The following is a 24,631-nucleotide window of genomic DNA, read 5'->3' on the forward strand; positions in this document are numbered from 1 at the left end:
GAGCCCAACCTGACGTGGGCGGGGCTTGCGGGCCCCTCAGCTGTTTAAGGCGCGCTCAGCGCTCACCGCCCAGGTGGCCCGGAAAGCGAGGGAGGTTCTTGCGGGCCCGCTGGTAGAAAGGTTGAGGGACAGTGTTGCTCTTTGGAGTCACACTAGCGGAGTAGAAGGGAAACCGGACGAGGTGCGGAGAGGGGCTCCCGCATTTAGATTTGTCAGTAAACTCAAGGCATTTCCCTTCCCTGTTTTGTAAAATGAGGGGATTGAGTTTCCCAGGTAATCTCTTGGAGCCTCAGCAGCACTAGAGAGAAGGGAGGCATGTCCTAGGCATAAAACTACCATCGTCTGACCTCATCCTCTGCCTTTACCTCTCCCCCCCTCCCTCCATGCATCCCATTACCACTGAGAAACTGGCAACCCTTCAACTCACCTAATGCTTACTTTGTACAACTCATGGTTTTGCCCAAGCTGATCCCTCAGCCTGAAAAATTCTCCCCACCCATTTTCCCCAACCAGAAATCCTCCTTACTGGTCAAGGCCAGCGTTTCCCACTTCTGGCACCCAATCAGAATTCATCGTTTCTTCCTCTTTGCTCCCACAACATTATTTGAACGTTTATTACAGATTGCCTTCTGCTTTGCATTTCAGTTACTAATCACAAGCTGATTTTAAACTGTAAGTGCCTTTGAGAGGGCACAGTCCCTGTCTTATTCATATTTATAATTCTGGGATCTTGCACATGGGAGGTGCTCAATAAATATTTGTTAAGTGAATGCTGAGATTCTGAGGCAAAATCTCATTCGTAGCCCCCGCTTTGGAACAGTTAGGCCTAATTAAGAGGAGACGCACCACACCTACTGGGAAATGGGACCTTTGGGTGGGTCCAGGTTAGACACACACACACACACACATCCTCTCCCTAAGAGAAAGTAGAGCATAGGAGCTATACTAACCAGGGCAAAAGTAGGAGTCCTAGTAATTATTGGGACCTAAGACCTTCTCTGCTAGGTCCAGGGCATGGCTCCCCAAAGCCAGGCAGCAAGTCTTCTGTCTCTCCTGGCTGAGAAGGCCCTCCTTCCTCATCTCCAGAGTCCTCCGGCAGCTGGCAGAGGCAACGGAGGGGCCGCGGGATGCAGGAACACAGATTTTGGATGGACAAAGGAAGCCAATACTCTTGAGCAGCCTTCTCCCTGTACTTCTGAGGCAGCTGAGCCTCTGGGGCAGCAAAAGGAGATTGCAGCCCTTGACCTAGGCCTCGCTCAAGTCGCGTGCCTGTAAGAAAAGAGTTTGGTCAGGTCCTTGCCCATCCTGAGGGGTGATGACTTCCTTACCACTCCCCAGTCTGCTAGGGCCTGGCCTCAACTTACCAGGAATGGTGTTCTCAAGAAGGAAGCCCAAAACTCCAGCCAGGAAGATGGGTTCTGCCAGCAATGAGTACAGTAACACATCCAAGGAGCCCCAGCCTAGAGGGGATTAGGACCAGGGAGAGGAGAGAACTCTGATCCCAGCCGAGTCCAGGGAGTTTAATCCTTCTAGGCCTAAACTTAAATCTTGGACTAAGGTCAGATTTTTCTGAATTGTCGTTTTATCTGTGCCACCTCCACCCTGACACCCCCCACACACCCCTCCCCTGCTCCTCTATGCTCCATTTCCCAGGCCCTTCCCACAGGATTCCTGCTCAACACTCTAACTTCTGAGATTCCATGCACCATCCAGAAATGCTTTGACTATTTCAAGACCCCTTTCTCTGGAAAGTTGGTATTAAAAGTGCCAACCTTATCTCCCACTTCTTACCTTCTTTGCTCTAGCCTTGGTTTCTCAACCTTAGCAAGCCTCTACCCACTGGATGCCAGTAACACATATTCTCCCTCTCCATTTGTGACAGCCAAAAATGTCTTCAGACATTGCCAAATGTCTCCTGGGGGGCAAAATCATCCCTGATTGAGAATTACTGCTCTAGACTAACTAAGCCATTTGCTGCTCCCAGTATATCCCCATGACTTCCTAATTCTATGTCTGTATTTATGATGGTTCCTCCATCAGAAATTACCTCCTTCTCACCAAATATGCTTAAATCTTACCATCCTTCAAGACCAGCTCAAGGTTACTTTCTCCATGCAACTTACCTGGAGCATCTAAAACAGAAGCCATCACCCTCAGCTCCAGGCACCACTGCTCTTTATCTGAACCTTTCTTGTTATTTTCCTACACATCTCATCTCTTTTACTAGACTGTAACAACTAGACTGTAACACCAGGGGCATCACTGTATTCTGATTTGCTAGCATGGTACTCAGTAAATATTTGTTAAACATATGAATGAACTGTTTACACCAAAGCCCAGAGAAGGGTGTGGGACCAGGAATCCAGAGGGCCTGAAGGTTCAGGTCCTTGCTTTCCCACTCCCCATTCCTCCCACCTGTGCTGAGTCGGACCGGGGCTTCCCGAAGCCATCTTGGCAGCAGCAGGGCCATGAAGATGGAGAAACCGACAATGAAGACATTCCTCCCAGAGTCAATGTCAGCCAGGTGGAAGCTGGAGAATCCACTAGACAGTACCACAGCCTGGGTCATCCCCAGCACCCCACCTGTCTCGTATGGAGAAAATCAAGGCAGTTGGAAGAGGGCTGGCATAGCTGGGGATAGTGCAAGGCCAGGCAAGTTCAGGGAGAGGGGGGGGCAGAAACCAGCAAAAGGCTCATCTGATTCTGTAAGAAGCCCAGGAGCTCAGTCAAGAGGCCAAGATGCTGGACTGAGAAAAGGAGGGCAGCAGACACACATATTCATTCCATCCATCTGGGGAAGATATTCAGAAAGAACTAGTCCGGCCATATTGGTGGGTACCAGCCCAATACCAGCCCTGCTGATACATCCACTCACCAAGTGCAGGCAGCGGGATGGTGGTGAGGAGCTGGGCCAGCCTGGGGGAGAGCCCAAGCCCCAGGCACATCAGCCCCACTAAGTGGGCCACTTGCCGGGATCCAGCCTATGTGAAGAAGAGACACTGGAAAACACAGATCCCACCTCGACTGTCCTCAGGTCTGCACCTGGCCAGCTCCTTCTCATCAGCTGCATCTCAGCTCCAGTGTTACCTCCTCCAAGAAGCACCCCCGACCACTCTATCTAACAGTGCCCCCTTTACTTACTCAGCCATTGTCACAACAACCAGCACTTATCACTGAAATTATCTTATTACTGTTTGTTTGTTTGTTTAGTTTTGTTGGTCTCCTTCTCTATGAAGTCCACAAAAGGTCAAGGTCTTTATCTGATTTGGTCTTCACTGGAACCCCAACCCTGGCATGCTGCCTAATGCATACAAAGAGTTCAGTAGGGATTTAGTGTCCTCCTTACACTCCCAATCCCATATACCACTTCCAGGCATCTCTCTCAATGAGATCACTGGAATGAAGTACCTGGCAGAGTGCTGGGCACAGCTGGCACTAAATCAGTGCAATTCCCTTCCTTCTACACCTCCAGTCCCCACCCCCACCCCTGCTCCCCGTTCCAAGGACCATACCTGGATGAGACTCACTGTGCCTGTGTTGGGGAAGCTGGATGCTGTGCCCATGGGACTCCCCAGCAGCCCAGCCAGCACACTGCCCAGACCCTCCAGGCTCAGTCCTCGACTGCAGGCATGCGGAGGTGGGGAAGGCAGGTTCAGCAGCCGGCCACACAGGGCGTAGCAGCCCAGGGAACTGGTGGAGGCTGCCAGGGCCATGGAGATGCCTGCGGCCAGAGCCCTGGGCGTCAGCAAGGGCCAGTCCCAGTCACCTGGGGAAGGAGAAAGAGCTGCCTTGGAGCCAGACTCAAGTCCAGACCATCCTTCTGCCTCTAATAGTCTATGCCACAAGAATCCTAGATGACCCATCGTATTTGAAGATTAATGTCCTGGGACAAAAACACAGAACTCTAGGATAACTATCCATCTCTATCACAATCTACAAGGTCCTCTTTGGTCTGATCTTTCTCTCCAGCCCTAGCACACACTACCTCACTGAATCCAGACACACCAGCCTTGATTCAGGCCTTTGAACTTGCTAATCTCCCTCCCACCACCACAGGGCCTTTGCATGTGTGGTTCTCTCTGCTTAAGATGCTCTTCTCTCCTGCCTTCATGTAGTTAGCTTATACACATCTCTCACATCTCAGCTCATGATCACTCCCTCAAGAATACCTTTCCTGACCTCCCTGCTGAAGTGAAGTTCTCCCATTATAAGCTCTCATCTGTGCAATGTACCTCACCTTTGTTACATTTACCACATGGCAATTTTACATTTCTTAGGTGACCACTTAATTTCTGAGTACCCCAATAGGCTGTAAGCTCCCTGAGAGCAAGTACTGTGTCTGTCCTGCTCATAACCGTGTCCCCATCGCATACCTAGCATACAGCATGCAACAGATCTTTATTAAATTAATGAATGAACAGATTTCATATGCAATGCCTCCAAAGCAAATTTTGTGCTTGTCACCAACTCAAATGCCTATGGGGGGAATGCAAATGTATAAATCAGTTAGGAGTATCCACAGGGAGTTATGGGGCCTACAGAAACGACGGCTTTTTTTTCTAGACACTGATCCAAATAAAACACCTGAGGTGATAAGACTGGAATTGACCTCGGCTTGGCAATTTCTCTCTCCTGTATGTTTTGAGAAAATACAGAATGTAGCTTAAAAATGAAACTCATTAAATCTTGAGTTCAAAGACACAGATGTCCTTATTGAACAACAGGAGGGAGGACTAGGAGGAAACCCACCTGGGTGAGGCAGCCAAAACCATGGAGCCTCGGTGTGGGGCAACAGCTCCTGGGGGGTTGTGCTGAGACCCAGAGGGGCAGAGATGATCCACACACAGGCCACAGGAATCAGCACCTGAGGGGCAAGACTGAGACAGGAAAGAACCTTCCCCAAGAACCTTCCAAGCCAGCCTTGGAGGGGTAGACAGACACCAAATTGTAGGAGGCCAAGCGGGTGCTCTGTGCCAGCCCCTCTAGTCTCGACTGCCCTTGTCTGGACCCCCACATACCGAGACAAGCCGGAAGGTGGGGATGTGAGCACAATTTGGAGAGGCTGAAGCTGGCCTCCGGGGCCGTGGGGGTAACTGGCAGGAGCCCAGGTGCTGAGAACAAACCACCATGAGCAGGATAAGCCTAGGAGAGAGAAGGAGCTTCAGGTGCAGGAGGAAGCAGGCATCCTGAGGGGTGGTGATGGAGGTGGGAGTGGACAGAGCACCACAAAGGTGGTGGCAGAGAAGAAAGCTCCCGCAGGAAGGGTATGAGGGCAGAGGCGACAGTGTGGAAGTCAGGCAGAGCAACCAAATCCAGGAAAGGCCCTGGATTCAAAATCCAAAAAGTGTTCAAAATCCAAAATCCCCTGATCAGATCACTGCTGAATCTGATAGGGCCAGCAGCTCAGCCTTCCCCCAGTCCCCCATGCCCCACTGGTCACCATTCTACGACTCTCAGGACTCACGTACAGCAAGGCCAGGCCCCAGTGAGCAGAGCAGAACAGGGCCACCTCCCTGTGGGCAGAGAGTCCTGCCACAACCAGGCTGGGGGCCAGCACTAAGGGCCCACAGTGCAGGAACAAGCAGCCAGGGGCCCCCAACAGCCCCAGCATGCCCTGCAGCAGCCCGGATACCACTACTGCCCCGGACACCTGGTGGAGGAGAGGAGAGAATGGAGAGGAACATTCTGCTCAATCAAGTTGGCCTCAGCTTGGACCTCCTAACTAATTCCAGGGATAGGTCCCTCCCCAAAGCATCTAGTCCCTGCATGATAGAAACAAGGACCTCCCCAATCCCCCCCACCACCCTCCCACTCACCTCTCGGAGAGAAGTGTTCCAGAGCTCCAGGCCATGGCAGCTAGGCCCCCCACACAGACGCAGCACAAGGGAGGCTGGGAAAGATTTGGGACATGGAGAGAAGAAAGAGGTGGGATGGAGCCCACTGCTCTACAGTCCTAGCTGGCTCCTGGCCCAGTTCCAAGACCCCTACAGTGCCAAGCAGTCCCCGCATTGCCCAATCTCAATCCTGCACCACCTATAGCTGTATGTTCAGGTTAGCACCCAACCCTACCCTCCCGCCATGCCTGTGCTCTGTACTCACAGTTTCCTGGTGTCTGGATGGCCATAGGTAGCTTCTGGCTGGTCAGCACCAGAGCAGGGATAAGGAACTCTAAGGACGGGGCCTGGACCAGAGGCAGCCTGTAGGAACAGCAGCAGCCCTCACAGGTCTGGAAACACATGGCAGGAATCAGGGCTCCCCCGAACCTCTCCTACACCCTGGACCTTGCCCCATCTCTATCCAGGGAGGTCCCCTCACCTGCTGCCTATCCATGTTTGCAGGGTGGTAGACACACCACACGAAAAGAGGCTGGAGGCCAGGAGCTGGGCAGAGGGGTAAGAGAGTCCTCCTGGGGGAAGACTGCGAAGAAGGAGCAGGTGGGAAGCACAGAGCAGAGAAGCCAGGACCAGGATATGCTGCAGGAGGAGCAATACAGAGCGGTGGTCCTCAGTTACCTTCCTCTACCAGGAAATACCTGTTTCCGGCGGGTCTCTCATGCCACACCTAATCCACCCCCCAAAACACCTTCTTCAGCCAGGACCAACTCCTGCACCTCTGCCTCCTACCTGCAGAGCCAGAAGACAGCTGAGGCCGCAGGCGGGAGGCCCATGTGGAAAGACCCAGGAGGGGGGTGAGGGACTCTGGGGAGCAGGTGATGGCGACAGCGGGGGAGCCAGGGTATCCTGGGAGCCCACAGGTTGGAGTAGGGTGGGATGGAGGGGTGTTCGGCTCATGCTGCCCTGGCTTTTGTCTTGCCTTGGCTACCCTGGGCCAGAGTTAAGTAGAGAAAGAGGTCAGCGTTTGGGTGGAGTTAGCTGCTTGAGGTGGGAAGGGGGTGGGGGTGCCAATGAAGCGGAGCGAAGGAACAAGGGATTTGGGACAGGACACAGCCCTTTCACCTTTGCCCAGCTCTTGTGCAAACTCCATCACCCATTAACTGGGGAGCCAAGTTCTGGACTCCTCCCCCCAAAATCTCCATCCAGAACCCCTACTCCTGGGTCGTGCTCTGGGAAGTGGGATAGGAGGGGTAGGGTGGTAACCTATCAAAATTACCTGGGGAGATTTTGCAGCCTACTCCTTCCTCCTCACCAGCGTTTAGAATCATCACTATTAGAACCTCAGTTCTCAATCATTTCAGGACCAAGCCCCCTGACTACCTCAAAATGAAACTCAGGGATACTATACTCTTACAACACACATGACAACAATGACCACAACTCCGTAACATGCCCTAACTTCTATACATAGGAAAAGTTATATATACACATACATACACACATACATACAAATGTGAAAAGCAATTTACCATAACATGGATTTCAAGGAAAAACTTGGTAATAAACCAAAAGACAATGAAACAGTCCAATCCCCATACCCATATGTAGAATCACTGTGAATCCAATTGTGACAAATGCAATTGATAACAATGTTTTATTGGCAACACAAATACCACAAGCAGTGCTGCCATTGGTGGCCTGATTTTCCAAAATGGTGAACAACTCTTAGCAAAATGGTAAAAATCAGTAGTTTTCTCTTAACTTACATAGAGGTGCATTCCGGAAAACTGAATCTTTGCAAAATGTGTGAAAAGTAGTTCATGTTTCCATGGAAAATGGAAAATAATTCTAAGCCCAGATAAACATAAGCAGGTTTTTCATAGACATGATGTCCAGCAGATCATTCAAAAGTTGCCTTGGAAATTCTTCATAGTAAGGGAGGTCCCAGGCAGACTGAAGGTCAGTAGCAACCTTCAAATTCTTGTGACAACCAAAATATGCCCCATAAATTTCTAAAATGCCCCCCAGGGGGCAGTACCACCCTTCCATGGACCATCTTAGCCAGTCCCAAATACTCTCAGCATAGAGGCCCAGAGTAACTATTTTCCTTCTTCCAGTGATAACCCAGTCTTGGAGTTCTTTTAATATCAGCTACTATCATCATGTCAGACCAGGGAGGAAGTCGGGCTGGAGAGTGAGCCTTGGGGCTTGCCCTCAAGGAGCTCCTGGGGTTCTGCAGGATACACAGCTTGGCCCCTCTTCACAAAATATGTTTCCAGATCCACAAGGATGGTACTCAACCAAATTGTATGATGGACAGGGCCAACCACAGGCAAAGTGGTTACCATTCGTGTCCCACGATGCCCCAAGTCCAGCCATGCAAGGCATCCCAGGGTGCTGGGAACAGGGTCGAGGGGATGTTTGAAATGGGAGCCTACCTATCAAATGATGGGAAAAGTTTTGAAATGGGGCTCAGATGATGGGATGAGGAAGTTGCAAGCTGACAGGATGAGTAAGTTGGGAAGCTTAGAAGGCAGATGCTGGGAAGAAAGATCAAGGGCTGCCGTAGAAGGAAGAGACCAGGCCATGCAACTGAAATTCTTTATTGAAACCTCAATTCTACAAAAGCATGAAAAACCCGGATACAAAGCAGTGGCTGAAAAGAGGCCTGAGAAGAGAACATCAAAAGAGGAACCAAAAGAAAGAAATGCCTAGGAGCAGGGCACTAGGGGGAGAAAGTTGGAAGACAAAGATCAAAGTTGAAGGTTCCTCCATCCCTGGATTCAGCAGAATACACCCAGGGCAGGGGTGTGGGGAGGGCTTCCCATCCCCACCCTCCCGGCCTTCCCTCAGCGGCTCCCACCTTAGCCCCATCAGCCCCTGGCTCTCCAGCCTCAGAGACATCACACAGACCAAGGTCAAGGTTCCTTCCCTCCCTCGTCCCACTTCCCTTTACCTTCCCATCCTAGGGAACTCAAAAACAAAAGTCTAGAAGAACCCAGGGGAGGTGGAGAGACAAAAGTTTCACCTCTGTTCATCTGTGACACACCCCTGATCATCGAGCTGAAGCTTCCCTAGCACTCACTGCCCCAGCCAAGCAGCCAGCCACTGAGATCTGGGGGAGCGAATGACCATCAGTCCTTCTGTCCTACTGCCCCTTCAGCTCCATCACCCAGGAGGACAGGCAACCTTGCAGAGAGGTAAGAGAATCTAAATCAAGCTTTTTCCCCCTGGTTCTAGACTCCCAAGTCCTCTTAATCCATTTCTCAGAACCCTACCTAGCCTGTGAAAATGAAAGACTTGAGGCGGGCTAGCTCCATGATGCTGAAAAGGGAGTATTTCTGGGGCTGGGGGAGCAGAGGGGGCATCAGGCTCCAGGACCAGGGTGGAGCCAGGCCACGGGCCTGGTACCAGGGGCTGGGAGGCCCAGTGGGGACCGTGTGGTTGGAGTGGTGGCAGGCACGGCAGGCTGGGGAGTCTTTCTGGAGCTTCTGGCAAAGGGGACAGTTATGGAGAAGGGTGGGTGGGGCAGGAGGGTCCGGGGGAGGCAATGGCAGGGGAGTCAATGAGGCCAGAAGACTGCCCCAGACTGAACGCAGCCCTGTGTCCCCTTCCAGGCAGCTGGAGAAGTTAGCAGAAGATGGCAGGCACTGTGGCATAGAAGAAGGTATGCAGGGCTCCAAGAGGCACCTGGAGGCCAGTCCAAGGTCTGGGGGGCCAGGTGGGGGGCTGCATGACAGCCCTAAGGACTGGTATACTACAGCAACCGATGCCACAGCTAGGGCCACACTGCTCACATATGCCATGGCTAACAAGCAAGACAGCTGCAGGAGAGAGGATAAAAAAGATTAGTGCCCAAGTATCCTTCCTCTCAAAACTGCTTCTGACAGTCTTTAATATACCCACTCCCTGTTCTCCAGAAACGCTGTGTTCAACTTAGAGCTCTATGTAGCCATTTACACCCCACCTTACCCATTGACTCCCTAACTCCACCCACTGTGCCTTTCAGCATTTGCTTTACATCATCCCACCCTACACACTTGCCCCCTCAAATCCCTATCCCTCCTGACCCTCCTCACCTTTGCCAGGCTCTGGCAGAGAGAGCCCAAGGCCAGCTGCCAGGCTGGCTGCTCCAGCAGCACACACAGTTCTGTGTAGGTGTACCAGCCCCGCCGCTGCCCCTGCTGCTCAGCCACGCTGGAGCGAAGGGAGAAAAAACTGCGAGTCTGCAACTCACCTGCACCCAGCCGGAGGGTGCCCTCACACTCCTTGGAATCTAAGTAGTCCCTAGGGACCCACCAGAAAATACAGAGGAGCTTATCTAATGAAAAGATTCCTGCCTATCAGATGAACCAGAAACTGAAGGTGAGGCCCAGGAATCTGTATTTTAAGTAAGTTCCTGCCATCCTTACCCTCCCAAAGGAGATTAAAAAGTGGGCAGACAGGTTTGGGAACTACCACCTTGGATAATTCTCTTCCTTGCCTCCTCATTCCCCCCAGTTACATGGACCCTCATCTCTGGCTCTCAAAGCTCAGGCCTCAGCCCCCAAATCCCTCGAGCCCCTCTTCCCAACTCCTAAAACGTACCAGCTCTCCAGCCAGCTCAGCACCTCAAAGATCTCCCGAGGGTCTGTGTAGAGGTGCCAGTCCTGTAGGCAGAAAGAGAGAGATGGGTAACAAACCAGACTTGGCTATGAGCATCTACAACCACCACCACAACTAACGCTTCTTTGACACTGTCTCAAGTGCTTTATGCATTAACTCAATCACAACATATATGATTTCATATTATACCCTCCATTAAGGGCAAGAGAGAGAAAACAGCCCTGAGCATGATCTGTGCCCAAAGGAAGCTCAGAGTTGAGAGACAGAAGTCTGGAAGCAAAAAACCAGAACCTGATAGGATAAGCTCCAACTCAGAGTGTTCAAGTACTGAGGGGCCCTGAAGGAATGGAGGAGGGAAGGAAATACTCCACTCCTGGCCTTACCGCTCCATGAACATGGTTAGTTTTGAAGAGCTAGGAGACATAGACACTAAAAGGAAAGACACAAGGAGGACAGGAGGGAGACAAGCAGGCAGAGAACTGAAAAAACAACAGAGAATAAGACAGAAAAGACAAAGGATGAAAGGTACATAAAGAGGGTCCAGGAAAGCACAGCAAGACAGAGAACAGCTGCTCACCATGGCACTCAAGAAGCCCCTCTCCAGAGCATTGAGAGTGGGCACAGCCACACCCCCAGCTGCTCCCCATTCGTCATTGAAGACCTCCTCCTCCTCGCCTTCATCATAAAGATACTTACTGGCCACCATCTGCAGAAGAAGGAGGGGTGTTATCAGTAGAGCCTGACACCCAGTTCCTGGTTCACCAGGGAGATGAAGGGGGGGCACCTTACCATGGAGATCAGAAACAAGTCAGAGGATGACACGTGCTGGAGGTAGTCCGGGTTTCGGTGCCGGAGCCTCTCAATGTAGACCAGAGCTAGCATCATGGCACATGGGGAGATGCATGCTTCCCTGGGGGGTAAGAAAAGATCAGTAATTGAACCCAAGAGTCTCTCAGCTCTTGTAACTCTTATGATGCTCATCCTTGTGTTTTTATATCTTCTCTTTAGAGGTAAACATTCCCTTCTCTCAGGGCCCAAATACTCTCATCCTGTCCCCCTCAATTCCAGGCTCACCGAGACACATGAGCAACATATTTCTTCTGGAGCCGGCGAATAGGGCTGGGAGCTGCCTTCTGGAGCAGTTCCACAGCGATGTCTGCAAAGGGGTAGAAGGAAAGCAGAGTGAGCAAACAACTCTCCTCCTTCAATCCCTACTGCTACCAGCACAAGACCTAGATCCATATTATCTCAGGCCTTGATGTAGGTAACAAAATAGTAACAAAACAGATACTCAATTCTCCCACACTGAGACAAAAAGCCTATTCCACGTGTGAATTTCAGCTTCTTGCAGGAGGAAGGCTTATTTCCTTGTCACCTGGAATTACCCAGAATTGCTTTCAACTCTTGTTCCTTTAAAAAATAAACACGCTTTGTTTACTTGGGAAATATACAATAAATGTTCTCGGAAAAAAAAAAAAAAGCTTCTGGTACACAAGTCGAGAATGATACAGACTTACAAACCAGCAATGTTCTTTTATGTTTTTGTTTTTACTTTTTTGAGTAAAAATGGAACAAAAACCAGGTTCTTGAACCGAATAACAATGAGCTAGCTATGAAGAGACAGTTCAGCTCACGGGGTAAGCCAACAGTCATACGGGTGACCCCTGACAGCCCCATGTTCATGCTTCTCACGTGCACTCACACAACACTGCCTAACCTGCCACAGGGCTGGAGAGCTCCTCCAAGCTACAGTCGGCCTCCCAGTCCCAGCCATAGTAGAGTCTCCTTCGGATGCGGGCACTCAGCTTCTGGTGTCCCGGGAGGAACTGAAACAGGGCAGGAGGGTGATGGAAGGTGAAGGGCAGGGAAGGAAGGGTACGATGGAGGTCCGGTCTGGAAGGGGCGTGCGGGGGGGAGACCCACCTCGCTGCCAGTGGGGCCTGTGCCCCACCCAGCCCCGTGTTCTCCGGGTTGTTTACCAATGGCTGCCTGATTCACAGAAAAAGGAAGCTTCTCCACCGAGGTCTCCGCGGGAGAGGTCCTCGGAGAAAGGTGGCCACCCTCACTCCCATCCGTACCCCGAGGCTCTCCCTAAGGGCCCAAGAGGCCGGGGCCTCGAGTTAGAACGACCCGAGCGGCTGCCGCCTGGTTCCCGGACACGGCAGTCAGGCGAGTTCGCGTCTCAATAGGGCCCGGAGAGGAGCGCCCGGGGTCCCGGGTCTGAGATCGGGAGGCCGGGGAAAGGGCGAGTCTCTACTCACCGTGAAGTCCTGGAAGCCGGTGAGGGAGAAGGTGCCTTCCTCGTCCAGTAGGAGCCCAGCCAGGTCCATCGCGCCGTCGGCCGCCGCCCTGCGAGGGGCGGAAGGGAAGGGGACGAGTCGTAAGGGGACCGTGGAACCTGCCCTACCCGCCCGTTCCACCTGCCTCCCGGGTGCCGGCCGCCGCCCTCTCCCGGGCAGCCCCCTCCCCTCGCGCCGGCGGCGGCAGGCGGGGCCCAGGAAGGCGGGCGCCTCTTCCTGTTCCGCCCCCAGCGGGGTTCGAGGCCTCGGGAGCCCGGATCGGCGCTCACCTCGCGGAGTGGAGTGGAGTGGAGACCCTGTGCGAGGCACGCACTTTGCCGTGCTGCGCGGCGCGTCCGTCCGGCGTTCACGAGCCGCCCGGGCGTCGCGGGCGAGTCGGCGCCTGGCACTTCCTGCCGCACGCTCGGCCGTGTCGCCGGCCCCGACCGCGGGGTGGGTTGAGGTCGGCTTCCTGATCTCAATCTCCCAGCAAGTCACAGCTGAGCCCCCGCGGGCCATTGTCTGAGAAACCGGGACACTGCATAAACGAGGCAGACCATTTCGTACCGATGTAGATGTCAATACGAATTAAACAAGGCGCAGAACAGCGAGTTGCTCCCACTTTTTATTAAAGGCGAGATAAGACACTCAGCAGTGTACAAAAGCATGTAAAAGGATACACGTCTTAGTGCGTTAACCGTGGACAAGGTGGAAGGGGATCTTACTTTTCGCTCTAAACCCTTTAGTATAGTTTAAAATTCCAAAAAGCTTATTTACGTATTTTGTAGGGTTATTGCAGGGATTGAACAGTCTCCAGAGAATACGATACCCCTGGTACGTTGTAAGCCTCAAGAAATGGTAATAACATGGCCCCCCAGAAGTAAACAGCACGTCGCGAGGCTTTATTTTTAAACTCCCCACTCCCTCAACCTTCAGAAGTGGGAGGGAGAAACTCCGATATGTGGAGGCGGAAGAGGCGAACAACTTTTCTGAGTAGGTGAGACAGTTTTTAAGTCTGCCGAGTCACGCGCTAGTGTTTATTGCTGAGGGGAGGGAACTGGAAAGACGAGCGCGTCGAGAGTTGACTAACGTGACCACGGCCGCCGCCCTTCCTGAGCAGATCCTAGGAGGGATCCCCGGCCTCTGGAAGCCCACTTCTCGCCTCTCCCGGCCGCATCACACCGGGAAAACCGGGCCAGCACCAGACGTCCTATCCGCCCTGCCTGTCCAGGAAGGAAAACAAGGGCTGGGGTGGGGAAACGCCGATCCATAGTCCATAGGTCAGGTAGAGACACACACCGCCCTGACGAAGATCCCGGGTCACGACTTCAGCAGCCAGAACACGCACCTGCGTAAGAGCAGGGTCACCGGCAACCGCCTGCGCGCAGGCGCCGGCCGCCCCTTCCCGGCGGTTAAGCCGCGTCATGTGACGCGCCCGTCGTCGTTTCGCCGTCACGTGACGCCCGTCCGCGGCCTCCGCGGCAGTCTCCGCGGCGTGCGCCCCCTTCCGCCTGACGCGTCCCCGGCGTCGGCCGCGCAGCCCTGGCTCCTCGCGGGCTCGGGCGGCGGCTGCGGCGGGGCTATGGCGAGCGGCGGTGGCGGCGGTAATACCGGCGCGGGAGGGGGCCCGGGGCTGGGCCTGAGCCTCGGCCTGGGCTTGGGGCTTAGCCTAGGCATGGGTGAGGCCACCGGCGAGGCGGAGGAGGAGGCGGCCACTGCCGAGGCGGTGGGACGTCTGGCCACAACGCTGTGGCTGCGGCTACGCGGTTGGGAGGCGGTGCTGGTGGCGGCGCAGCGGCTACTGGTGTGGGAAAAGCCGCTGCACAGCCTCGTCACGGCGGCTGCGCTCAACGGCCTCTTCTGGTAACGGCCGCGGAGGAGGGGGGCGGGGCCGGGCTGCGCGGGAGAGCGGGGGCGGGAGGGGCCCACTGTACCATTTCCCGATCTGTGGGGGTTATCGCTTGGCTTGGAGGGGGTAACTCAACCCCAAGTTTTTAAAGGCAGAGAGCCCACCTGGGGTGCCCCATTCCCCGATCTTTGGGTCGCGGAGGCAGGCCTGGAGGTTTCCATTCCCCTCATCGCTGGGTGCTTTTGCCTTTTGCGATGGATCGAGGAGTCTCTCTTCTCTCATTGACCGGCTGAGATTCCTATCTCCCCTTAAGGTTGCTCTCTTCGTCGTCCCTTCGGCCCTTCTTCCTACTCAGCATCTCACTTTTGGCCTATCTTCTCCTGGATCTCTGGCAGCCTCGCTTTCTCCCTGAGGTCTCAGGTGAGTGTTGGTTCATTGATTCATTGTGCACTTCGTGCCTTACCTCGCTGGTTAGTTTAATGGTGAGGCAAATGTACAGCAGGCTCCTGCCTCCTAGGCATCCCCCCCACCCCACCCCACCCAAAAAAAAACAAACTTAGGAAATGGGGAATTGACCCTTTCCCAAAGTCAGTGTTACTGATGGTGTAGTGGTTAAGAATTTGGACTCTGCTTTGGGACTTCCTATGTGTGAGATTCTGTGTAAGTCACTCAGTCTCTTTGTCTTAGTTTCCTCATCTGTGGAACAGGAGAGACAAAAATTGCTTTATAGGGATTAGTTGTTTTATTACATGTTATGTGCTTACAGTAGCATTTCATCCATGATAAGAAACATAAGTATTAACATCTATTCTTACTGTTTTTGTTGTTATCCATATGTTTATTTAATAGGCATTTCGGAGCAATACGTAAATTGCTTGGAAAATAAATATGGTACCAAGCAATGTGTGAGTTGCTTGGGATATAAATATGAATAAGAAGTGCTTTTTGTGTTTGAAAAGGGAAAATCTTAAAAAGGAGACAGGCAAACAGACAACAGTAACAGTGTAATTCTTCTTGCCATTTGTAGACTTGCCATTTGTAGAAAAGGGACAACTGTTTCTGCCTTGAGAAGTGTCTGCCAGGACCCCTACCACTCAGTAATTTGTTCCCCTTCTCTCTCTGTAGCATCATCACCAGAGGAGCCACACTCTGACAGGTGAGTACAGGCCACGTCTTGAAGAAAATGCCCAAATCCTGTCTCACTTGTGCCGACGTTAACACAGTGTGGGGCAATCTTGCAGAAACTGCAGGCACAGATCCTAGCATAGTGAATGGACTGGTAATAAGCCACAGAGTTTGCTTGGTTATAGGTTCATGTATGGGTGTTTTGTTGGACAGCGGCCATGGTGCTCTGGGCTTTGCTTCACATGACTAGGACAGCGTCCCTTCTGGAGGTGGAGTTGTCTGCTTCCTTACACTAAAACCTCATTGGCATTCCTAGAGGGATTTAAGTGCCTAGGAAACTGGTATCTGAAGCCTCCAGGGGTCATTCATGTCTCCCCAGTGAGGGTGCAGGGTCAGGCGCCCGGCCACACCTGCTGAGCGTGCCCGAGTTATGCAGATACCTGGCTGAGAGCTGGCTCACCTTCCAGATTCACCTGCAAGAGCTGCTGCAGTATAAGAGGCAGAATCCAGCTCAGGTAATATCCCCCTATGCCACACAACAGTTCCCTGTGCATTCTGGGGAAAGAGGTAAGAGGATGGGGAGAAGTGATGTGACCTCCCTGGTTAGAGATCCTGACGGAAGAGGCCTGGCTGCCTCCTTGAGGCTGTATTTACATGTAATAACATGGTACAGGAGGCAGGCTGGCCTCAGGGAATAAGCTTCTGCTGTTCTAACACTGCCTCCTGCCAAGGCAAGACCAGTCCAAATTATAGTTGTTTGGTGGTGTATACTGGAAGCTTCCTGAATTGGTGGCCTTGGGCAGCATTTTGACTAGACTGGGATCACGAAATTCCTAGAGGGCATACCCATCCTTCTCCCAGCTGAGCAGTAATTTCTTACCCAGTTGGGTGGGGCTCACGTCTCAGCCCCCTGCTCTCCTCAGACCCTGTACTCTTCTCTGTAGTTCTGTGCTCGAGTCTGCTCTGGCTGTGCCATGCTGGCAGTGTTGGGACACTACGTTCCAGGGATTATGATTTCCTACATTGTCTGTGAGTAGAGCATAGTCCCTGCCTTTCTCAGAGCTCTCTTCTTGTCTTCTTTCTGTGGACTGACCCTGAGGGAGGACTGTGCTCTCTCTGCTCAGTTACCTGTTTACAGAGGTTTCTAGGGATATTGTAGTATTACTAATTGGAAGAGTCCTCTGGGGAGGAGGGCAGTGGGTATGGAGGGAAGAGGTTGGCACAGCTTCAGGAAAGGGCTTTGTCTTCCTTTTGCCCTTCCTGTTGAAGGACCAGTTTGAATGGCCTTAGGAAACTGGCATAAGGAGCACTGAGTGGCTTCTCTAACCCATAGTGCTGAGTATCCTGCTTTGGCCCTTGGTGGTTTATCATGAGCTGATCCAGCGGATGTACACACGCCTTGAGCCCCTGCTCATGCAGCTGGACTACAGCATGAAGGCGGAACCCGATGCCCTGCACCACAAACACGACAAGAAGAGTAAGGGGATCTCTTAACCCAGGAAGGCCAAAGTGGGGAAGGCCTTGGCTTACAGTTGTGAAATGCCCTGGAATTTAGATACTCTTCCATCTCTTGGCCATGCATATTTACCCTTATCCCCACCCCAGTGTCCCTACTTGGTCACTGCCCTACTGCTCTTGCCTCCTCCAGAGCGGCAGGGGAAGAACGTACCCCCAGGAGGGGATGAGCCACTGGCAGAGACAGAGAGTGAAAGCGAGGCAGAACTGGCTGGCTTCTCCCCAGTGGTGAGGTCCAGGGAGGGGGATGGGGTGCAAATAGAAGGCTGGGGGAGGAGTTTTCTGATCATCTTTCCCACATGTGCTTCCCACAGGGTGGGAAGCAGAGATAATTCAGGGGTGGGACAGGGTGGGGCAATCATGAGAAATTGGTTTTCTCGTCCCCTCACTTCTTGTAATCATCCTGGTTTTCCTGCAGGTGGATGTGAAGAAAACAGCACTGGCCTTGGCCATTACAGACTCAGAGCTGTCAGATGAGGAAGCTTCTATATTGGAGAGTGGCGGCTTCTCTGTATCTCGGGCCACTACTCCACAACTGACAGATGTATCTGAGGGTATGGGAGCCCTTTGCCCCTCCTGATCTTCCTGTCCCCTGTCCTAGGATGCTGGTTGTGTTCTCTGGCCCCTCATGATTATTCTCTCTGGGGAACTGGCCCTCTAATTCTACTCCAAGCTCCTTAAAGACCTTAACGTCTCAGGCTTGGCCCAGCATTCGTATCCTGGGTTCTCATCTTTAAATTGATTGGCCTGTTCTGGTCAATCAGAATGGCAGGCCCAGTCCTGACTGTTTGTTCTCTGCACAGATTTGGACCAGCAGAGCCTGCCAAGTGAGCCGGAAGAAGCCCTGAGCAGGGAGATGGGGGAGGGAGAGGAAGCAGAGCTGGCCCCACCCGAAGACCTGCTGGGCCCCCGTCAGGCCCTCTCAAGGCAAGCCCTGGACTCAGAGGAGGAGGAAGATGTGGCAGCCAAGGAAACCTTGCTTCGGCTCTCATCCCCCCTGCACTTTGTGAACACACACTTCAATGGGGCAGGGTCCTCCACAGATGGAGTGAAGTGCTCCCCTGGGGGACCGGTGGAGACACTGAGCCCGGAGACAGTGAGTGGTGACCTCACCACTCTGCTCAGCACCCTGTCTCCCCCACGTTGCCTTGCTGAAAGTGACCCAGTCCCCTCCCCCTCAGTACTCCCACCTCTTCCCCAGGACTCACCCCAGCCCCTGCCTGCCCCTGAGGAAGAAGAGGCACTCACCACTGAGGACTTTGAGTTGCTGGATCAAGGGGAGCTGGAGCAGCTGAATGCAGAGCTTGGCTTGGGGCCAGAGACACTCCCAAAGCCCCCTGATGCTCCACCTCCTCCACCCCTGGGGCCTGACACCGTGTCTCTGGCACAGTCAGACCAAGAAGCTCAGGCCATGGCAGCGCCATGAGCCATGGGAGAGGGAGCTGCAGGCACAGTAGGGTTTCCTGGCTAGCAGTGTCGTTGTTTTCCTCGTTTCCCTCCTGCCTGGGGAGGGGCACTGGGTGGGAAAGCTGGCTATGGGATAGCAGCCAGTTGACCCACTCCCTGCCTGCCTGCCTGCTTGCCTGCTGTCCCAGGCCTGGTACAGGACCTGTGCCTGGGATCGGTTTTAAGTCTGTAAATAATTTTACATTTGGGTTAGTGGATGCGAACAGGCCTGAGGAAGTCCTTCCTGCAGCCTGCACTCGCCTCCCTGTCTCATCTTTATTCTCATTCCACTCTGCCCCAAGCCCTGGTGGTCTACCCCTTTTTTCCTCCTATCCTCAGGGACCTGTGCTGCTCTGCCCTCATGTCCCACTTGATTGTTTAGCTCAGGCACTTTATCATTTTTCTCTCCTGTCCCTTTCTGCTTTATTTCCTTGCTGTGTGCTCTCCTTAGCACTTCAACCCCCACATTTTCCCAGCTTCTCCCAGCAGGAACTGGCTAAGCTTTAGGGAGGTTCCTGGTCTGGGAGATAAGAGACTAAACCTGGGGTGGCAGATCAGGCAGTAGTTAGGCACCTAGACCACTACCCATTGTAACCCCCATTGCACTTTCACACTAGTTTATCCTGGCTTTTAATGATACAGGAGGAGAGCAGGGATCCCACAGTACATCCACCAGCACTGGGGTTGGTGAGCGTGAGTTCTGTCTTGTTAGGATGAGGTGTCTCCTTACTGCCCTAGGGAGGAATGAGGAGACCTGCTTTTTTGGGCCGTGGGTGGTCTAAGTGTGGTGGGACCCCCTACTGGGGTCAGGAAAGTGAACAGTAACATCTGTGCAGGTGTTGATCGGAAAAATAAAATGTTAATTGGCTAGAACTGCTGCTACTTGCCTGCCTCACCGTGAACTGTCTCCCACACTGTGCTTGGCCCCCTCCTCACCCCTTACCCCTTGTCTCAAGTTTTGCTCCTAGCTGTTTGTTTTCCTTGGTACAAAACAAGGCCAGAAACAAGGATTACCCAACAGCCCTCACTTCCTCTTAGCCATCTTCCCTGACAGCGTGGTATGTTTAGTGAGATTTAGCATGTGTGAATAAAGTATACACCGGAGGAAACTGCGTTGTCTTCCCAATCAACAGAAATTTGGGACTAGAATTGCTTTCTACCATGTTGCCTTCAGCCTCAATTGTCTTTTAAGAAATCCTCACCCATGAAGATACTAAAATTATTGCTTAGCAACTGGGGAAGCCAAACAAGCTGTGTGTGTGTGTGTGTATGTGTGTGTGTGTGTGTGTGTGTGTGTGTGTGTGTGAAGATAACTCAAGGACTTGGGAACAATAGAGAACTCATCTATTTTCTTGGCTTCACAAAGGAAGGACTTTTGGCAATCCTTCCTCTTTGGGGAAGATCATTAGTTAAAGCCCAGAACTGAGAAGATGGCCTCCTTTACGAGTTTACATCCTCAGCCTTCAGTTGGAGGTACCATATGGCAGAGCTACCTGTCTTTTGAGGTTGATTTCTTTCCCATGTCCCCCAAACATGAGAATTTTCCATTTGTTTCACATTTGCCTGAGAGACAATCTTTCAGAGCTGATTGCTGTCCTGTTCTGTGTCATGAAGAAACATCTTTTAATCATCTAGAGCTCTGAGAAAATGGGAAAATTATTCTATCAACAAATAGGCAATTCAAAAAAAAATAGGATTAACCAATCAGAAAGACAGGGTCTCCCATGTGCCCCACTTTTAATCTATTTCCATTTTAAATTTGCAGTTTGAGGATAGAGTCAGAGGCCTGTAGCTGAATCAAAACCATAGTTTTGGAGTTTTTTCCATGAGGGTCCATTCTTGACATTCACCCTTGCCTGCTGGCTGCTGCTTATTTAGCTATAATTTTTTTTTTCCATTATCAGGTAAACTGTTTATTTCATGCACTGTGATGAAAGGGGACAAGGAAAAGCTTTTTATATGAGTGAAAGAAAAATCAATAGAAATGTGAAACCTACAATTAGGTCTAGAAAAATCAACTATAGAAGTGCAAAGTGAGAGAAGAGTTGGCTAACATTTTTGACAGGGTTGGGAGTGCATTTTAATGTAAATCAAACTGAGCTAGAGTGTAATGTAGCTGCTCATAAACTTAATGTAATTTTAGACTGTTAATAGAAATAGTCTCCAAGATAAGGAATGTAATACCTGTAGCATACTGTGCAGAAGTTAAACTACTTCTGGAGGTTGGCTCGCCATGCTCGTGGACAGAGTGACAAATTGCAGTGTGTCCAGGAGAGGGCTGCTGGAGATAAAGGCTGTAAATTGTCATGTGAGGAACTGTTGAAGGAACTCGATATTTAGTCCCAGGAGAGACAGCAAAATTGGGTCATGTCGGCTGCCTTCAAACATCCAAAGAGTGGTCTGTGGGACTCCAGAGAGCGAACATCACATCTCTGGGTAGATTTTTATTAATAATAATACTAGGCAGAATTTGATTTTCTGGTAAATGACTATTGCAGAGCAAAGGGAAGTTTAAAATGATCTTTAAAAAGACGAAGATCAGAGGCAGAGATTCGAAGAGGAGAATCATTAATTCCATCACAGAGGGACAATGTATATATATTTTTTTCATGTTGTTTTGCATTTGGTGTCCAGCTAAAAGTCTCCTTGGACTTCTCTACCCCCATCTGCTCCCTCAAATGTTGCTACTGTCATTGGCTCGCTTTTCTTTGTACTCTGCTCACTCATCCTGGGCAATTTCATGTATCCATCCATTTAGTTTCCATTCATATGCTGATGATTTCCAAATCTCAGCTTAGCCCCTTTCTCAGAATGTCCAAGGAAGCATCTCTGTTTGAATGTCCCGTGAGTACCTTCTACTCAATATATCAAAAACAGACTTAACAGCACTGAGCTGTTAAGTTTGAATGTGCTTAAAAGGGGAAATGTTGGGTTGTAAAAAAAAAAAAACAAAAAAATGAGTGCACTCTCCACTCTGTGCTCCACTCCCATCCCCCAATTGCCCCAGATAGACTTTTTCTGTATTTTCCATCTTGCTTATTGGCACCACCAACTATAGAGGCCTACTTCTCCCTCAGACTTCACCCAGTCAGTCACCAATTGCTGTCAACCTACTGTCCTAATTATTTATCTCTGTCACCTCCATCACAGCCCTGATTCACACACTTCTCATCTCTTACCTGGCCCACTGTGATAGTTTCCCTCCCACATTTTTGTCCCCAAACTCATGCCCAGTAAGGTGGCTAAATACAAATCCAATGGCCTTTCTGCTATTTAATATTAATCAAAGGCTCTCCTTCTCCTACAAGATATAACTCATCTCTAATATGGTTAAGCCTTCTGAGATCTGACCCTGCCCTGTACCGTACAGCAAACAGTTTGACCACTGATCTGCTCCACTGCATTACCCCACCCCCTTTCCTGCCCTTCACACACGCCCTATGCCTCTGTATGGCAAATGCCCCACTTGCCTTTTAAGCTATGCTTCAGGCCACTCTCCACCCAGACCTCCCACCCGTATCAGACCTTCTCTTCTAGTGCTCCCACAGTATCTGTTTTTCCACTTATCACGTAGACTCTCCATTCTGTCCGTGTGTGTGTGTGTGTGTGTGTGTGTGTAGGGTATACTGGTGTCTGAATATAGATATAGCCTCCATTGTACTGCTTATTCTTGAGGGCAGGGACTACATCTTATTCATCTGAATATTCCCAAAGCCTAGCACAGAGTAGATGTTCAATAAATGTATGTAGGACTAAGCTGAACTGGTGTGTTGGAGTAGCGAGTTCTAACTTTTGAAACAGCCAGTGGAAATAGTTTGGTGATTGGCACACATCTGTTGATGGTAAATATCTTGCTTTTTTCTTTTTTTAATTGTTCCAGAGTAGATAGTAACTAACTTAAAATAACCCAGAGGTTTATCACGGAGGTTTCTATTCCTGGACTTGGTTAAAGAAAAGCAAAGTAATCTATATCGGGAGGTTTGTGTTTGTTTTGGAGATAAAGATTTTTCTGAGTTTAAAGTAAGGTTACCCAACCAGCTTGATCTTCTGCAATTGCTTTGAATTGTCATGCTTTTTGAAAAACAATCTTGACCCAAGCTATTTAGAACTTTGACTAAATATTTTGATCAAAAACCCAATTACATATAATAGTGCTTGATTGAAAAAGTGATCTGTGAATCTGCAGAAATGGAATAAGGTTAAATTCTGGGATTTGCTTGTTTTTTAAAGTATAAAAAGAGTTAACTCCACTTCAAAAATATCAATTTCATAAAGGATAATTGTGGTTTGGATCTATGTACCCCCCAAAAATATGTTCTTAAACGTAATCTATTCCTGTGGTGTGAACTCATTGTAAGTAGGAGCTTTTGATGAGATGACTTCAGTTAGGTGTAGCTCACTTCAATCAGGATGGGTCTTAATCCTATTTCTGGAATCTTTTATAAGCCCAATAAGATTCAGATATAGAGAAAACCACAGGAAGCAAGAAACTGAAGGTCAACGGAACCCTGAAAAGAAGGAGAAGTCGCCATGTACATTGCCATGTAACCAAGAAGCTCAGGACCAAGGATCACCGGCAGCCAGCCCCAGAATTCTAGTCTTCGGGAAGAAAGCATTGCCTTGATGGGGACTTGATTTGGACTTGATTTGGATTACTCCTGGCCTCAAAACCATGAGCCATTAAATTCCCATTGGTTAAGCCAACTGACTGCATGGTAGTTGCTTGAGCAGCCAAGGAAACTAAAACAATAATGAAAAGCTGAGGAACTATTCAAGATTAAAGGAGACCAAAGAGACATAACTAATTGCAAGGTGTGATCTTGGATTGGATCCTGGGTGGGGGAGAAATGCTGCTATAAAGGATACTGATGGGACAATTGGTAAAACCTGAATATGGGTTGTATGTTAAAGAAAGATTGTAGCAAGGTCAAATTATAAACATGATTATTCAACTGTGGTTATATAGGAGAATATACTTATTCCTAGAAGACTCATTCTGAGAATTTTAGGGGTGAAGGGTCTTGATCCCCTGAAAATTATATCAAATAGTTTCGAAAAGTAGATAAGTAAATAAGGACAAGTATCTGTACATGTGGTATGTGTGTATCTGTGTGTAGAGAGACAGAATGATAAAGCAAATGTGGCAAAATGATAAGAAATACATATGATAAATATAGAGCATCGAAGCTTCCTATTCAATGGATAGATACATCGTAGTATATTCGGCCATGAGAATGAACAAACGTATGGGTGAATCTCATAAACAATATCTTGAGCAAAAGAACACTCAAGGGGAGGGACATTAAACTCCACCCCCCACCCCCCTTGAAGGGAGATGTATCAAAGAGTTTGTAGACATACTCTGAAGCCACCCCACCAAGCTCATCCGGAAACTGTATTTAAGAGTTTGGACTGACAAGCTTCACGTGAAAAAAATTAAAGACAATATATCAACACACTGGAAATTACCAAGTTTAGTAATAACTAAAAATATACATTTAAACAACTAATAAAATACACTTGTTAAATTATTTAGTATGTGTCAGTCACAGAACTAGGTGCTTTACATGTATTACTTTATTTAATCTTCACTACAGCCCTTTGATGTAGGTGCTATTCTTTTACCAATTTTACAGATGTGGAAATTGAAGCTTAGCGAGGTAAAATGGCTTGCCTGAAGTCACACAGCTGGTTGTGGTTATAGTAATGTTTTAGTAATGTTCTTGAGTATTCTGATGTTCTCACATATTGTCATATTATAAAGTACCAAATTAGCAGAATTTTAGTTGAGCTAAAATCATTCATTCAGCATTAAAGAAAGAATTCTGGACTCTGAATCTTTTATAAATGAGGTATATCTGAATTAAAAAATTTGAATACACAAGGTTTATTTGTTTACAAAGCATTGTTGCATTCCACAGACTTCAAGTGGAAGGGGAAAATGTCAATAGACAAAACAAGCTTCTATTGCGAATAAT

At 50.1% G+C, this 24,631-nt stretch overlaps 4 protein-coding genes across 6 annotated transcripts in view; 1 reads left to right on the forward strand and 3 right to left on the reverse strand.

Moving 5' to 3' along the window:
* NHEJ1 (non-homologous end joining factor 1) overlaps positions 1–1,068 on the reverse strand; it is a 101,253-nt gene extending 100,185 nt beyond the window's left edge. The window contains exon 1 of the mRNA XM_037848945.1: positions 951–1,068. The gene's annotated coding sequence lies outside the window, so the exon portion shown is untranslated. The remainder of the gene's footprint in view (positions 1–950) is intronic.
* On the reverse strand, positions 957–8,266 carry SLC23A3 (solute carrier family 23 member 3). Of its 2 annotated transcripts, XM_037848938.1 has the most exons (12): positions 6,624–8,266; positions 6,316–6,473; positions 6,100–6,197; positions 5,817–5,890; positions 5,469–5,650; positions 5,019–5,142; positions 4,750–4,864; positions 3,513–3,766; positions 2,876–2,981; positions 2,416–2,583; positions 1,365–1,460; positions 957–1,269 (listed from the first exon to the last, which is right to left on the reverse strand). In XM_037848938.1, exons 1-12 carry the CDS (start codon positions 6,789–6,791, stop codon positions 977–979), a joined length of 1,836 nt encoding a protein of 611 aa, XP_037704866.1. In that variant the 5' UTR covers positions 6,792–8,266; the 3' UTR covers positions 957–976. The 2 variants fall into 2 exon arrangements, with proteins under 2 accessions (XP_037704866.1, XP_037704867.1); XM_037848939.1 differs by lacking the exon at positions 6,624–8,266 and having other exon boundaries at positions 6,100–6,226; positions 6,316–6,458.
* Positions 8,267–8,421: 155 nt separating this feature from the next.
* Positions 8,422–12,938, reverse strand: CNPPD1 (cyclin Pas1/PHO80 domain containing 1). Of its 2 annotated transcripts, XM_037848941.1 has the most exons (9): positions 12,701–12,938; positions 12,363–12,530; positions 12,157–12,265; positions 11,514–11,595; positions 11,229–11,349; positions 11,017–11,145; positions 10,422–10,483; positions 9,914–10,031; positions 8,422–9,658 (listed from the first exon to the last, which is right to left on the reverse strand). In XM_037848941.1, exons 1-9 carry the CDS (start codon positions 12,767–12,769, stop codon positions 9,113–9,115), a joined length of 1,404 nt encoding a protein of 467 aa, XP_037704869.1. In that variant the 5' UTR covers positions 12,770–12,938; the 3' UTR covers positions 8,422–9,112. The 2 variants fall into 2 exon arrangements, with proteins under 2 accessions (XP_037704869.1, XP_037704870.1); XM_037848942.1 differs by lacking the exon at positions 12,363–12,530 and having other exon boundaries at positions 12,701–12,934.
* A 1,256-nt stretch (positions 12,939–14,194) lies between these two features.
* RETREG2 (reticulophagy regulator family member 2) lies at positions 14,195–19,762 on the forward strand. The gene is made up of 9 exons (XM_037848940.1): positions 14,195–14,581; positions 14,881–14,987; positions 15,693–15,723; positions 16,072–16,207; positions 16,637–16,721; positions 17,026–17,169; positions 17,341–17,435; positions 17,626–17,761; positions 18,011–19,762. Exons 1-9 carry the CDS (start codon positions 14,301–14,303, stop codon positions 18,631–18,633), a joined length of 1,638 nt encoding a protein of 545 aa, XP_037704868.1. The 5' UTR covers positions 14,195–14,300; the 3' UTR covers positions 18,634–19,762.
* The last annotated feature ends 4,869 nt before the right edge of the window (positions 19,763–24,631 follow it).

Source organism: Choloepus didactylus, chromosome 9 (genome assembly GCF_015220235.1).
Source record: "Choloepus didactylus isolate mChoDid1 chromosome 9, mChoDid1.pri, whole genome shotgun sequence".
NCBI classification, from domain to species: domain Eukaryota; kingdom Metazoa; phylum Chordata; class Mammalia; order Pilosa; family Megalonychidae; genus Choloepus; species Choloepus didactylus.

Bases quoted from the DNA above. Each gene is read 5' to 3' on its own strand.
- SLC23A3 (XM_037848938.1), bottom strand. From the start codon at position 6,791: ATGAGCCGAACACCCCTCCATCCCACCCTACTCCAACCTGTGGGCTCC. The intron at 3,767-4,749 runs GTGGGTTTCCTC...CTCCTTCCCCAG, and splicing joins GTTTTGGCTGCCTCACCCAG to GTGACTGGGACTGGCCCTTG. The intron at 1,461-2,415 runs GTGGGAGGAATG...AATCCCCTCTAG, and splicing joins CCCGGTCCGACTCAGCACAG to GCTGGGGCTCCTTGGATGTG.
- CNPPD1 (XM_037848941.1), bottom strand. From the start codon at position 12,769: ATGGACCTGGCTGGGCTCCTACTGGACGAGGAAGGCACCTTCTCCCTC. The intron at 11,596-12,156 runs GTTAGGCAGTGT...ACCCCTTTGCAG, and splicing joins GCTCTCCAGCCCTGTGGCAG to ACATCGCTGTGGAACTGCTC. The intron at 11,350-11,513 runs GTGAGCCTGGAA...CTTACCCCCCAG, and splicing joins TATGTTGCTCATGTGTCTCG to GGAAGCATGCATCTCCCCAT.
- RETREG2 (XM_037848940.1), top strand. From the start codon at position 14,301: ATGGCGAGCGGCGGTGGCGGCGGTAATACCGGCGCGGGAGGGGGCCCG. The intron at 15,724-16,071 runs GTGAGTACAGGC...ATGTCTCCCCAG, and splicing joins GAGGAGCCACACTCTGACAG to TGAGGGTGCAGGGTCAGGCG. The intron at 17,436-17,625 runs GTGAGGTCCAGG...GTTTTCCTGCAG, and splicing joins TGGCTGGCTTCTCCCCAGTG to GTGGATGTGAAGAAAACAGC.